This window comes from Pyxicephalus adspersus, chromosome 6 (genome assembly GCF_032062135.1).
Source record: "Pyxicephalus adspersus chromosome 6, UCB_Pads_2.0, whole genome shotgun sequence".
In the NCBI taxonomy this organism is placed as follows: Eukaryota; Metazoa; Chordata; class Amphibia; order Anura; family Pyxicephalidae; genus Pyxicephalus; species Pyxicephalus adspersus.
In genome coordinates, this window is record NC_092863.1 from 54,463,662 (window position 1) to 54,478,456 (window position 14,795).

Consider the following 14,795-nt stretch of genomic DNA (forward strand, 5'->3'; position numbering starts at 1 on the left):
TTAACAAAACATTGAGAAGTAGTGAAGGGTAAAAATTACTCCCATGAATATAAATATGTGTGTAAAAAGAACTTTAAGCTCACTGGAACTCTCTAAGCTTATTTCCACATCTACTGCAATATAAAATGTTTGCCCTAAATAAATTTTTTTTTGTGAAAATTTTACTTTGAAAAGGGTTCTAGTTGAGAGAGTAGTGTTGTGAATTCCATTATTTACCTAACACAAAATTCCTGTGTGAATTTTTTTTTTATCCAGACATATAAAAACAACAAAAACTGCAAATGCAACACATTATAGGCATCAGTCAAAAAATTATTTTATTTCACATTACAAGTTATAACCAAAATAATCAAATTTATATACCATGCTTGTTTACAAATTCATGGGAAGACTAGTGGTTAAAGGATTATGGCTTTTCATGTACTATTTGATTTTGACTTATGTTGGATGTGCAGCCTGTGATTGAAAATGCTAGCCAAAGATTCTGGTAATTTCTTAGTTTATAAGCCACCTTCGTTTATAAATAAATAAAGGTAACTTCACTCCATGTCAAAGTATACAGAAATGCAGCTATATCGTAGTTAATCATACCTATTTGACTCGCTGCAATCATTCATTTATTTGTTCTTTCACTTAATTTATACAATGTACAACTTCAACTATTAAATCTCTTTGGAGAACTATGGTTGCTACCATTTTTATGTGGGCAAATATTCCAGTGCCATGTAGCACTACAGATAATACAATGATCGCATTATGTAAATGGAAGAAAAACATAGCAGACACAACAATTCCACTATCCAAAAATTAATTTTAGGTCTGTTAATAATCAAACAATATTGTGTATTTAATACTGGTAATTGCAAATCCCAAGGTGTCCTTTATTTTGCATATCTTTATTAGGCACAATGAACATGATGCCTGCTCTCATTCATTTTTCTGTCAGCAATAGGTGTATTTTGTTCCACCATATGCATCACTGGATACATGGCTGGAAAGAATTAACAGCAAAGATCAAGCACACATTCTTAATTTTATAATAAAGAAACCAAAAAACGTTTGGTCTGGCAAAGGGCTTGGGTCTATTATGGGGCTCATTTAAAAAATGTATTTGTGTGCAATGATTTCTGCTTTCCAAATTCAGAATGCTGAGCAGCAAGAAGTGTATTAATGATTCATTAATGTCAGTTCTTTCACCGCAGTAATGTAATTCCCTTAAGTAACAGTAATACCTTTCCTTTGAAATAACGTGCAATATATCACACCAAATAATGCGTTACCATTGTATTTTCCAACTTTCCAATACTGTCATGTATCATTTTAGATCAGTAATATGATTAGATCAGCCATGTAAAAGTGCAAATATGTGAGCCACTCTGCTACACTGCCTTTGGCACAGAAGCTCCGCTCTAATAGTGTTCAGTACGTTGGAATCATTGTTTACATTTTCTGTCAAACAGAACTAGACCATTGTAATGAATTTCTAATACATCGTAAAGCCTACTAGGCCTGTTCACAATATTTTGTATGATGGGAAGTTCCTTTCAAAAACTCTTACAATACACTTTTTTGTTAGAGAATTTGCTAAAATATAAGTAGAAAGCCATATTTAGTGCTAAGAAGGGAAAATATATAAGATGGGGTTACTGCATAGACCTATCAGAGTAGCTAATACTATTTCTAATTAAGCACAACTTATTTGTATGCCCAATTTTATTTATATTTTAGGTGATGCATATTAGTAGGTTAATAGGTATGCAGGACCTTTAAGGCACCTTAGTTTTTGGCAAATGTATTGAAAGTTACCCTCAGACAACTGACTACATTCAAAAAAAGCAGCAATTTTGTGGTGGTAAGAATGGATTCTTTACACAATAAGTGATAGCTCTGTAGTATCATCCATGGTACACTCTAGGAGTTAAGCCAAGTCCTGCCCACCACCTTTAGCCAGAACTAAGTTCCTTTGTTACTGCTTCTCATCTACAAGTCTGGTAGACATGTCCTGGGGTGTCAAAGTCACTGATAGATTCTCTATTTTATTCCTTCATTCAGAAAGCAGCAGGAAGAGTAGGACAGCCTGAATAGCTTCACAATGACCATTAAGGAGGAACAGAACTGGAGGCCCGTGGGCTATCCAGTGGTAAATTTATTCCTCTATATAACAAAAAATTGTGATACCACTGAAGAGTTGACCAATCTTTTGAAAAGACCTAGAATAATGGCAGTCCATTTTTCTCCATTTGTCTTCCCTTGTTATCCACCTGATAATGACTTTGTTGTCTTTAACTCTTGGCAAATGTGCAGTATGTCTTGTGTGAAAAATCACAAATTGAAATGTCTTCAGGCAGGCAGGACAAAAAGAAAATGTCATTAGCTAATAAATGTGCAATATTGAGTCTCCGGTTAAGTCACATGTGCTGTAAAGCCTCTTGTCCCTGTTCTGTGTAACCGTCTTCTCTGTTGTAATCTGACCAAACACCAAAGGATTCTTGGAAGGTGGCATTTTTCTGTTGTAGGGGCATCCGTCTTTTATCCCTTGAGAAAAAACTAAATCTATGGAGAGAAAGCAAATGTCACATGTACACTTAGTTACTTGAACACCTTCCCCCCAAAAACACAAATGCTTCCAAAAAAGTACTTGACAAGGAGATATCCCAGACATTGGGTTAGAGTATGGAAAGTGATGAGGAACACTAATACTCTCAGAAGTATTGTACTTGTCATTTTCCTTTACAGTGATTCCAGTATAAAATATATAAAACATACTGTTACTTTGACATTTTCTAATCTGCAGAAAACAACTGTCAATTCTGTTTCTCACTTTAGGAGTATGCAGTCCGCAGACTCTAATAGTTGCTGTCTAGACTGCATTCTAAACTAAGAGTGCCTGTGCCAAGATAAATATAGGGGTTTCCGCTTCTAAAAATGCTTCCTGGCTTTTTATATTGGTTCAGTGTTTTTAATTCATTAGGAAGTCACTGAAACTAAATATGAATCCAGATCATGAGTTAGAATAGACTATGTACTGTGAGAAAGAAAGAAATCTAAGGGTTCATATGCAAAATTGATGACCTTTTCCTGGTCTTCTGATTTAAGATAGAGGTCTTGTCTATAGCACAAGGGGTACCAATCATAATTTGGGCTTTCGGTTCTCTCAGCTTCCTCACGGCATCCTCTAAACTTGTGGTTACACCCAGTCGGCATAGAAGTTACAAAGCACAGGCATGAAACTTATTAAATTGTTCCAATTTCAAATGTTTAATACATAGTATGACTCATCAGTACTTATTAGATGTAATTTTAGCAACTCACAAGCTGCTAAGATAGTCAATCTCTTTTATAAACGGTAAAGGGTTAGTCTGTGGGTACAAGGTCAATTGGATTTTGGGAACACCAAGCCACCAGCAGGCAAAGCACCCCATTTACAGTCTTGCTGACCAGTTTGCCAGCTATAACTGCATGCATTAAGACCAAAGTTTTAGGGAAACTGGTCAGCCAGTATGACAAATTGACACATAGATCTTTCACATTTAAAAAAAAAAAATGTTATATATATATATATATATATATATATTTATATATATATATATTTATTCAAGATAGAAAAAATGCTGTAGTTATTACAGAATGAATTTTGCTAATTAAAGATAAAACACATTCCTCATCAAAGCGTAAAAAAAAAAAAAAGCACAAAAGTAAAGTTTTGCTGCTAGCAACCAATTAGGGAATAGCAGCAAATCAAGAATTCAACTACATTTCAATTCAAGAATGTGAAACAGAAATCTAGATGATTTTGTTGAGCATCTACTTCAAGTTATGTGCCCCTTTCTTCAGCTTTATGCATCTGCCCCATCTTATTGTGTTATAAAACTGTATGTATGTAAGTCATGCTGTTAGAGTGACACTGCATGGCATGAACTGTGCTCAGATCACAGCTAGTAATATTAATTGTATACAGAAAACCTGGAATTTGTGATGTCTGAACCTGAAAAAAAAATCAAATTAGCAGTGAGAAAAGCAGACAGATGAGCCATTTAAACACCTGCTGTACAGCCATACTAAAAGGGGGGACGGTTAAAGAAATGTTATTCTTGGTTTACTAGGTAAAAAAGGGTTTATTTATTTTAACATTTTTAAGGTTTGAATTTAATTTAGCATGCACTAGACTTATATAAAGGTCTTAGAGTGCACTTATCTTTTTCTACCCCTCATGCCTCCCCCAGCACTAATCGTGCACAGGAAATTGTATATTATACTTGACTGCAACACTGCTTTTGTAAAACTTTTGCTATCCAGTTCGCTAGGTCTTCCACTGCCTTTGCTTAAAATTTGCTCCCTGAAAAGGGGTCAGGTATGTTTTTTTTCTGCAAAGAAGTGCATTGTCAGCCAATCAAATAGATGGCCTGTGTAGGTGCAAGCAAAATAGGTTACCAGGTGTCATAAAGTGCATGTGTGAACCACTGTGTTACAAAACACTGCACTTATTCAGTATCTTCTTAGAAGACTTTATTAGTTATGTTTTGGGTAGATATTTGAGCTTATGTGAATAATGTAAGTTGTATGTTGGAGAAATATTACATAGAAGAGCAAAATAAAACAAATTGATTTGTTTATTATTAAAACCCAGGCACAAAATATGTATGCAGATCTGATGCCAAATAAAGCCCTAACTGCCTAACAGAAAACAAGACTAGACTAGAAGAACAGACTAAAAAAGGTAAACAGGCAAAAATGTCCAACATTTTAGAAAATGATCTGGGACTTGAGGAGAAAAAGAAGAAAAAGACAGTGGGAATGAAATGATTAGGGTAATGCCAGCACTAAAGGTCTCTGTGGACTCCCACAAACATAACCACTTTGTCAGTGTCAACTTTGTAATCATTACGCATTGGACAGGTCTTTAACTTCCACCATGCCATGCCCACCACCAGTTAAATTTATTTATGTTACCTGACTTTATATTTCAGTAAACCAGGACCTCTATGCCTGCTTCAATGTCTTCCTGAATGGCTGATTTCTAATGACTATTTATTCGCTCCCATACCATTATCTGGACTACACTACTGATCTTTATGAAAATATTAATTTCTGAGACCAGGGACACACAGTGGCTATTCTGATTGGCAGCCAAATGCAAAACCATTTCTTTTTACCAATCCCACAATCAGCCAATCAGAATGCCACTAGCCACACACATGAAAGCACATGCCCATAACATGCAAAAAAAACACACAGCAATACACAGGCAATGAAGATGAAGCCTACAAGAGAGATAAGCCTGCTGATTGGCTGCAAAGTGGGATCATCAGCAATCAACCCAGCTGCTACCATGGGCATAATGGCTGTAAACATCCTGATGGAAAGACATAATTAGACATGACAACAATTAACATATGAAATGGAAGTCATTGCAAACCAAAAATATTGTGTGCATCTGTATTTATATATTGGATAGTAAAACAACCTAAAACACTGCTCCTATCAGTTGCATGGTATCCTGTATGAAAATCTGCCAGTAGTAGACAACAAACGGGTTATGACCACATTTATTATATTACAGCAACATAGTGGTGGTGAAGATATTCACTAAACTTAAAAGCATTGAAAATTAAAAACGTATTACCATGAGACCGGCTATATAAATATATATATATATATATTTATATTTATATATACACATATATATATACATATATATATATATATATATATAAAAATATAAATATTTTGCCTTCTCGAAGCTCATCTTTTATTTCCTCTTGCTAAAGTTAAGCACCAATTCTCGATAGTAAGATGTAAGCCTCTTCAATGGCGATTCTGTTTTGACTTCTCTCTCTGCAAGTATTGATATTTGACAATCTAAGCTGCCTTTCTGGGCATGCCTATACCTACCGGTAGTCATAGAATAGAAATACTCAAGCAATTGGATCAATGTAAACAGCCAAGAAAGGAGGATATGCACAAATAGAAGTAAGCAATGGCAGTCTACAATCAGTCTATCCACTCAATAAAGGATTACTTTACAGTGCATTGATTCTCAATCAGCATTTCAAGCAGCACGGAAAGATAAATAACATTATGCTGACTTTAATTTATGGTTGTCCTACATTAAATTGCACTGTCCTTGTGCATTACACTGTTGGATTTATGGTGACATTGACACACTTTTAAGCAAGGACTCAGTCTAAATTTATGAACAGTATAAATGTGTGGAGAGCTGAAATTAGGGGAGATAACTCACCCAGAAAAAAAAGGGAGACGGGCAGGTTGGTCTTGGCTATGCCGGTGTCTGGACAATGGATCACTGGGTTGATGGACCTGGCTCAAGGAGTTAGCTTCAAGGAGAGAAGCCAAAGGGACACATATGAAAAGTACTTTAGGACAGGAACCCATATGTTCCACGTTTGGGGACTGTCACTTCAATGGGGAGACCCACTCCAGAAGAGATATGTTTCTCCTAATAGCAGAATGATGGGTTCAGCAAGGATACTGGAGGTCATCTGTCAGTGCTGACTGCAAGTTATCTGCTAATGGACTTGAACTGCCTGTTCCTGGCACTCTGCTGCCCTAACCCTCTCTCCTACATGCTGAATTACAATAAACTATTCCTAGACTAAGGTAATAATTTTTATTTGCATTATAGAAACCAAACCCAAATTGATATTGTCCAATGTAAGAAAAGTGAATTCTAACTAGTTCCCATGGATTACTGCAAGTGTTAATTAGTTTAAGAATAAAGCCTCAGATGTTTGATATGTCTTTAAAGCAACCCTGTCATGAAAAAATAGTTTCCCAAACAAAAAAAAAACAAGAAGTGTAATATTCACTTTAACGGCTGACTACGCTGTCAGAATTAGGGAATTAGGCTCGTTAAATAGCAATCATCCTCTGAAGAATTACTTCTCATTTTTTACAAGTACACTTGTTTGAGAAAGTTTTTTTCTTCATGATAGGGTTCGGGTATTGTAAAGTATATTTAAGTACAATGACTGCCCCAGCTCCACAAACCTGCCATTTAAATTCCAATAACAAATCCTTACTACAGTCCACACATTCAGTTTTTGAAAATAGTTATATACAGCTCCTTTTGTTTAGGGTTATATTATTTATTCAGCTGCACAATACCTGCTTATTACATGTGCCAGGCACCAATATCACATGTGCCAACGAGCATTCCTCCTACCTACTACTATGATGTCACAGTAAGAATTAGGTGCAGCCAAATCAAAACACTGCCACAAGCATTGGTAACAGTATCAAGTCACTTCCAAGCAGCTACTTCATCATGTTTGCAATCTAAGAGAGTGCATTGGATCAAAACACCACCACACGCATTGCAGAGTTTGGGAGCTCTGTTCTACTTGGACACATCTAGATGGTCATTGGTGATACGAATATAAAAGAAAAGCAATAGAAGCACAACTCTGCTAGTAATGTCCAGAATAAAAATCTTTATCCTCACTAACAAAAAGTCAACAGACTTCAGACAAGCAGCACTTCAAACCCAATCCAATGTAAACTAATATACTTCACTAAACACATACCACCTAAACTCATCTAATTTACGATAAATCTAAAAACAGCTATATATACACACCATATGCTTATTGCCTGTTCTTCTATTCCATTATTCTACTACTGTGGAAGCTCACATCAGTCCACATACTTTGCACTATAAATTTTGTAAATCTGCCAAAATGTGTTGAGATAAACTTTAGGCAGGGCTCACAAGGCTCACAATAAATTGACTTTACTGAATAGGATATTGTTGATGAATCCCTTTTTGTTATTAAGTGTATCAACATTCTAAACAATACTGAAACTGAAAATGCAGTGAAAAAAGACAGCAGTTTTACACAATAATGTATAAAACTTATATGAGGGTGATACAACATACAACATCATATGTGTTGCACAAATTACAACCATGCGTTTTAGGGTCATTACATGCTCAATGAGTATGAAAGTCAATAGAAGGCAAAACTCTCAACATGTATAAAGGTAACTTGACAGCGAAGGAAGGCATTTTACCTTGAAAACACCATCATGGAGAGGAGGCAGACAAGCCATGATGTGAAAATAATCAAATAATTATATGCTGGGTCACTAAAAAAAGATGAGAATATTATGCTTCAGCACTTATACCCTTCTTTATTTGTATCACTGAATGAGGATGATTAAGGCACACATTGTATAATGAGGCTAAATTAGGTAATATGTTTTTTGCCCGTCTCATGCCATGTAATATATAACGATATAGAAGGTAGATTACAAAATTAAGGTTCAATTGCAGACGCATCTCTGCAATTCCAAATTAGATTTGTCCTGAGAGCTTTTTTTTCTATACTTTAGCACCTTTAAAAAACAAGCATAGTCATTTGTAGATCCTTTGACACTTAAGTTCATAAGCTTATTTAAACATTTTGCAGAATATCATGTGCTTAGAACTTTACAGGCTTTTTTGCTAATAATTCTGAAACTAACCAGATTTTTTTCCCATTGAAAGATCAATAACTAATATTTAAAGATCAGTGATAAAAAATTCTAGTTAAATCCATTTAATTGCAAGTGTCTGACAGAAAATAAAAGCAAGCATTTTATTGGTTGTTATAGGCTATTTTTTACATCTTACTTTGTTTTTATATTTTTGTTTCCATTATCCAAAACTAAAAAATGTTATCTCTACTGATCTCAGAATCCTTATTACATTTATGAATATATGTATAGAATGTATGCATGCAGCAGAAAAAATGCTCCCTGGATGTGAAAATTATTTTTTGTGATGGTATTTTGGCATCAGCTTATCATAACTTATGTCTCATCAAAAAAAGAACAATTCTTGTAATTATTAGCAACCATATTGCAGCCGAACAAAGCCTAATGTTAAATAATTATATGGCTTATCAACTTACTAAGCACCAAGCAGAACAAGCTGCTAAAGCCGTGTAAGGCTAATCACAGTGGACAATTTGTAGGTAAACATAACACAAGGAAACTAACACTTATTTGGGTCATGTAAACAATAGAACATAGATAACTTTTTGGAAAAATTAAGGTTTGATGTGCTTGTCAGTATTGGACATGTCTGTATACATGTAATGATGGACAATACAAAGTAAAGCAAGTCTGTGCCTACAGAAAAGGTCTTAAAGCAAACTATATATGTAAAGGACAGGATATATTGCCCTTTTCCGCTCGCCTGTGCCATCAAAATCCAATCCATTGCAGAGAAATTTTCTGTTCATGTCTACATTAGAATGGACACTTCCAGGATTGGTAATCTAATGGGTCCCCTCTTACCTCTATTCATTCAAGATGTATAAATGACATTGAGGTCAGCAGGAGGAACCAATGAAAGATGTGGTGAATCAATGTGATCACCAACCGCAAAAGTGTTGTTTTTACTTCACAAATAGATTTCTCAGCATTGCAGTTCCATGGCAGTGGCAGCAGGAAAGGCAAGTCATTTTACAGGTTAAAGTGCTCAGCGATTTTTGGGGGTTGATATTGGTGACAGCTTTCTAACAATGCTAGTTGCTAATGCTAGTGTACTTTCAGGAGAGATCTGCAGTAGCAGCCTCCTTTATACCTTAGTATAGGTTCTTGCAATCCTGTTTTCAACATTGTTGCCAAAGAAACTGTTGCTGCCTTTATCTATAAATGATACAAAACTCCAGCTGAAGGAAATTACTTACAGTCTTTTAATGCCAGATTCCTGTGGGTTAGGTGCTTTGGAGTGAATAATGGGTGGTGTCTGTGGAAGCTTTGTTTCCTCTTCTGCTTCTTCACTGTAAAAAGTCAACATGTCAGTCAGGTTGGTGGTAAAGAAAAAAATGTTTAGAAATGGATGTATTATTGCACCTCTGACTACATATAATATATCATTGCTTGTATAGTGTGCATGGTTTGCTCCACTGTTATAGTACTCCTGTTTGTCTCCTCCACATTATGTATGGTTATGATACACAGCTCCAGGTAATTATTAGAACCCCATGGCACATGTCAATACAAAAACAACTTGATAAACTAACACACATGCACAATATAGCAGGTACCACAATATGCATACCCAAACCTTTTCAGGACTGCCCATTACCCCAATTTGAACATTAAAAAAAACAATACAAGTTTTTGAAATTATGTCATTTGCATATGTCTTTGACACTGCCCACCCCCTTACTCCATATGATAGAGTGGCAAATGACAGCAGGACCACAGATGGCTGCAGTGAGAGACAGGGGGGAGTTTGCACGTATGCTTCATATATGACCGGCACCACTACAGACAAAAAGTACTTACCACTGCCCTACGACAATGGCCCTTTTTACCACAACCAGAGAACTACTACCGTATACAATATATGTCACTACAGTCAAGGTATAACCATCACAAACATTTTTTACCATAGCCAAGAAATGATTACCACAAATATCACTGCCACACCTGACCATTATTAATACTTGGAATATTAATTCCAAGCCATGGTCACACCAATAGGTTTATGACTTGCTCAGTCTGACACATGGCATGTTAGTGTTCTTTACCAGGCTCCCAGCTTTTTCAGCCAACACTTGCGTTTATAACACATTTGCCACTCTGTCTTTTTACTACCTTTTATAGTAAGCAAGTTCCTCCTGCAGCATGAAAACCTTGGCTTTCAGCTCATTCCTTTCATGTAAAACATCTCGCAGTTCTTGTAATGTAAACCTGGGCCGGTTTGAATCTTTTAGGTCAAACAGCGTTTTGTCTGAATCAAAGAGGGGGTCTTCAGTTATGGCTTCAGTCTGAAAAAAGGTCAAAAAGCATGAATTATGTTTATATCAATATATGTGTGTAATTATGGTATATACTAGGACATTGTTTGACATTCATAGCTTTTTCATTACTTAGAATGAGTATTCTGTTCTTACTTTAATCTTATTACTGCTGGAGGCCCTAATCTTTTATTTTATTTGTTAGTAAAACAAAAAAGAAACTGTTATGTTCCAGCGCTCAAACTGGATTAACAGTCAGCACTGATTTTCAGCATATCGCATCATATATAGATTGGCTGGATTCTCTGGCTGCCAGCAATGTTACACTTTCTACAAGAGGGTCAGGACAAAGAAAACTCCCTAAAAAAACAGTCACATGCTTTAAATGTGATCTCTGGTCAAAGCATAATAAATGCTAAAAGCTTCCTCTACACAGCAAATTTGAAATCCAGAATGGTGATGTGCAAACCCATCATGGTATCATTTCAGGGTTTTCTTATTAGCTATTATCAGTGAAAGCAGGTGGGGTCTATTAGGTTTCTGGACCCACCCATAGGCGCAGCTTGCAGAACCACAATGCCCAAAAGCCATTTGCCAGCAGACAGGATGCGATTTGTATATAGTGCAGGTGTAGTACATCTAATACTGCAAATTAATATGCCTATAACAAGGAAGGTAACACAACAAGCTAAAATTACCGGCTCTTTTTTCTCTTCACCATTCTGTAGCTGCTCCCCTTTCAGTCTCTCTCTCAGTTTCCCAATTTCCAGTTTCATATTTGTGGCTTCTTGCTCCTTTGCTTGGAGATAAGCTTCCAGCTCCACTTTCTGTTCAATCAGTGACTTCCCTTGTGCTTCCACCACTGTGATGCGGTGTCGTAAATCATGGTTAATCTTCATAAGGCGGCTTTGTTGTTGCTGCAACTGCAGGGTATAGAGGGGAAAATACAATATTTTTATTACTAATTTTACCCAGCACTTTACTAAGTCCATAGTAATATCACTAGCTGTCCCTCAAAGGGACTCACAATCTAATGTGGAAGAAGCTCTGGCAATAAGTACACTTTAAATTAGTAACCTGAAAATGCTTTCTAGGAAACACTGTAATCTAGGATTAATAGGTGCTTTATATAATACTTTGCAACCGTGTTTAGCAAATTTTTCAAAAGCTTCTGGGTAGAACTACAACCACCTATCACATGACTAGTTCATGTGCAACTCCTTTACCTGAGAACTATTCATTATTCATATAATAAAGATAACAGCAGCCAATAGTGGTCAGTGAGACCACCCATTATAATAAAGGGCCAATACCAAGCTGGCCATATCTCTAGATCCCAGCATGTCTGCTTCCTAATTCAAAAACAAAAATCTTCTACTTACCGCTTCCACATCCTCGTTCTTAAGTACAAGCTCTCTGTCTTTTGCTCTTATTTCATCCCTTTGTTTATCCACCACCTCCTTTAACTTTTTCATCACTTGCCTTTCTCTCTCAGACATGCCTAGAATAAGCAAAGAAAATACTTAAAGAATGCGTGTAATAAAAATATAAAGGATCCATTGCTGCAAGGCTTTTTTAGTTACAATAATTTTAAAGTCTCTGATCAGGAACACATGCATGCAGTCGATGAATTCAGTACTTCTGATCTTCATACTTGACCTTGGATTTTTGATTTAAAAAATAATAAAGCTGTTTGATGAGAATTACAGCCAGACTTGAGCATTGTCATAAGGAAAGGTCTCCCTTCATAATTCTCTCAGTAATAACATCAGTTGTAAATCACTAGGTGGGCCAAAAATACTTCAGGTGGTCCAGAATAATATTGATACATTCTCACTGATAAACAAAAAGTTACTTTTTAATAAAATGTTTCAATATATCACCTACATTACTGACTTTGTAAACGAGTTTAGAGTTAGCAAAGTGACTTATCACCCTGCATGGGATAATTTCCTTAATGAATGCAAAAATTTACTTTGCAAACTATCAAACTATACCCAATAAAGTAAAAGGAGATGTAAAAAAAACAAAAAAAAAAAAAAACATGATTTTAGTTTGCAAATGATTGGATAACTGACATAATTAAAGCTTCATGTCATTCAGTAAATGAAGGGTAGGTTCAGAACTGATTCAGGATTAAGCAATCCCATGCGGCTTCCTTTTGCGGCCACCTTGCCAGCCACTTCACCATAGTTCTGGTCCTTAAAGATCCAGTGTCTGCACACCAGAACCACATGCAGTATCTCCTGAGAAGCAGCAGTTCCCTAATATGAGGAAGCGGTAAATGCACTGCAACCTAGTGTGAACATAGCAAGTGATTGCTCCTCTGAAGAATGATAATATTTACTTGCTAAATGAACATCTTAACTTCCTTTAGGCTGGGTCTACATACCCGGTTTTAAAAACGCATTTAAACATCCTACCGTTCCTATATGCGTTTTGTTGCACTTTTACAAGCGTTTTAAAGCTTAACTTTAAAAACGCCGAAAAACTTTTATAAAATGCCTAGGACGCTTTTTACCGTAATTTTACATAAGCGTTTATAAAAGTTTTACTTTTAACCCTTTCAAGGAATGAGTACAGGGGTACATACAACCCCTTACTCATTCCCTGAAAGGGTTAAAATATGTGTAAAAAAATTGGACGAGGCTTTAATGTTAAATTATTTTATTAAATGTGTGTGTTTGTGTAACTAAACTTTTTTTTTTACAGGTTATCCCAATGACAGGATGATTTCCATGGCTGCAATCATGACATGAGCACAGCCCTGGGAATCCTCCTGACAGTGAGGGATCGCAGGGCACTAGGGGTTAAATGAGGACAAGGCTCTAAATTCCCCCTAGTGCTCTGTGATTGGCTGAGAAACGTAAAACGTAAAAAGCACTAGACTTGAATGGAGAGCCTTGTGCCCATTCATCTCTAGTGCTCTGTGATTGGCTGAGAAATAGGAAACCCCGATTACAGCTCAAGCATCATCAGGATTTCCCTTTCCTCAGCCAATCAGGGAGCAGAGCAGTCAGCGGAGCTCTGCTATGCTGACAGCTCTGCTCCCCTGATTACTCCCGCAGCCCAAGAGGAGCTGTGACATGTTCTGTATCTATAACACATACTACAGACCTGCTAAAAACGTTTTTTAAAGCCCTCATTGTTTTGGAAGCTTTCATAAAAAGCTTAAAAACGCTTGTAAAACTCTCCATTGAGTTCAATGGGAGAGTTTTCATGTTTTCCCGCATTTATCCAGCGCTTTAATTTTTTAAAAGTTGCAAGCAACGTTTGAGATAACGCTGGAAAACGTGCCTGAAGGAGATGTCCTGGTGTAGATTACCTCATTGGAATGCATGGGGGAATGTTAGTGTATTGTTATACACAACATGAAGTGAGGATATCGCTTAACACTTTGTAGTGCCTAAACTCTATGACTACAGGCGAGGAGAACAAATTTAGTGCATGACAACAAGAAAATGTTATAGTGTACTTGAACACATCGGTGGATAATAATGTCAGTGTATGACAACACTTTGTAGTGCTGGGACTCCATGGTGGAGAACAATGTTTTTTGAGGCATCCATAAGATATGATGTAATTGAACACTTTGTATAGCGACTCAACTCTATGAATACAGGAGTGGAGAACAAAGTTAGTGTATGACAGCAAGAAGACTCAATTATATCAGCAAACCCATTGTAGTGCCTGGACTGTGTGACTACAACAGAGGAGGAAAGTGTTAGTGTATTACAACAACCACAAGTGATGATGTTATTGGACACTTTGTAGTTGCTGAACTTTGTGAATACAGTAGAAGAGAACAATATTAGTGTATCCAAACAGATGATGGTATTGTACAGTTTGTAGTGCCTGAACTTTGTGGATACACTAAAAAAGAACATTGTTAGTATATCACAACCAGAAGTAATGATATCAGTATACAGTGTGTAGTGCATGAACTCTGTGAGTACAGTAGAAGAGAACAATGTTAGTGTATGACAACCAGATGATGATGGTATTTTACAGTGTGTAGTGTCTGGACTCTATGAATACAGT

The 14,795-nt window shown here is 36.3% G+C and overlaps 1 protein-coding gene across 2 annotated transcripts in view; it reads right to left on the reverse strand.

The window, feature by feature from the left end:
* Window positions 1–291: 291 nt before the first annotated feature.
* The window catches only part of RILPL1 (Rab interacting lysosomal protein like 1), a gene marked incomplete in the record, with an annotated part of 16,776 nt that continues 2,272 nt past the window's right edge, over window positions 292–14,795 (reverse strand). Inside the window, 6 exon segments of one of the 2 annotated variants that reach the window (XM_072415829.1) lie at window positions 2,415–2,553; window positions 5,266–5,353; window positions 9,696–9,788; window positions 10,612–10,784; window positions 11,453–11,677; window positions 12,137–12,255. In XM_072415829.1, the coding sequence (XP_072271930.1) occupies window positions 2,548–2,553; window positions 5,266–5,353; window positions 9,696–9,788; window positions 10,612–10,784; window positions 11,453–11,677; window positions 12,137–12,255 (704 nt within the window). 2 annotated transcript variants of the gene reach the window in all.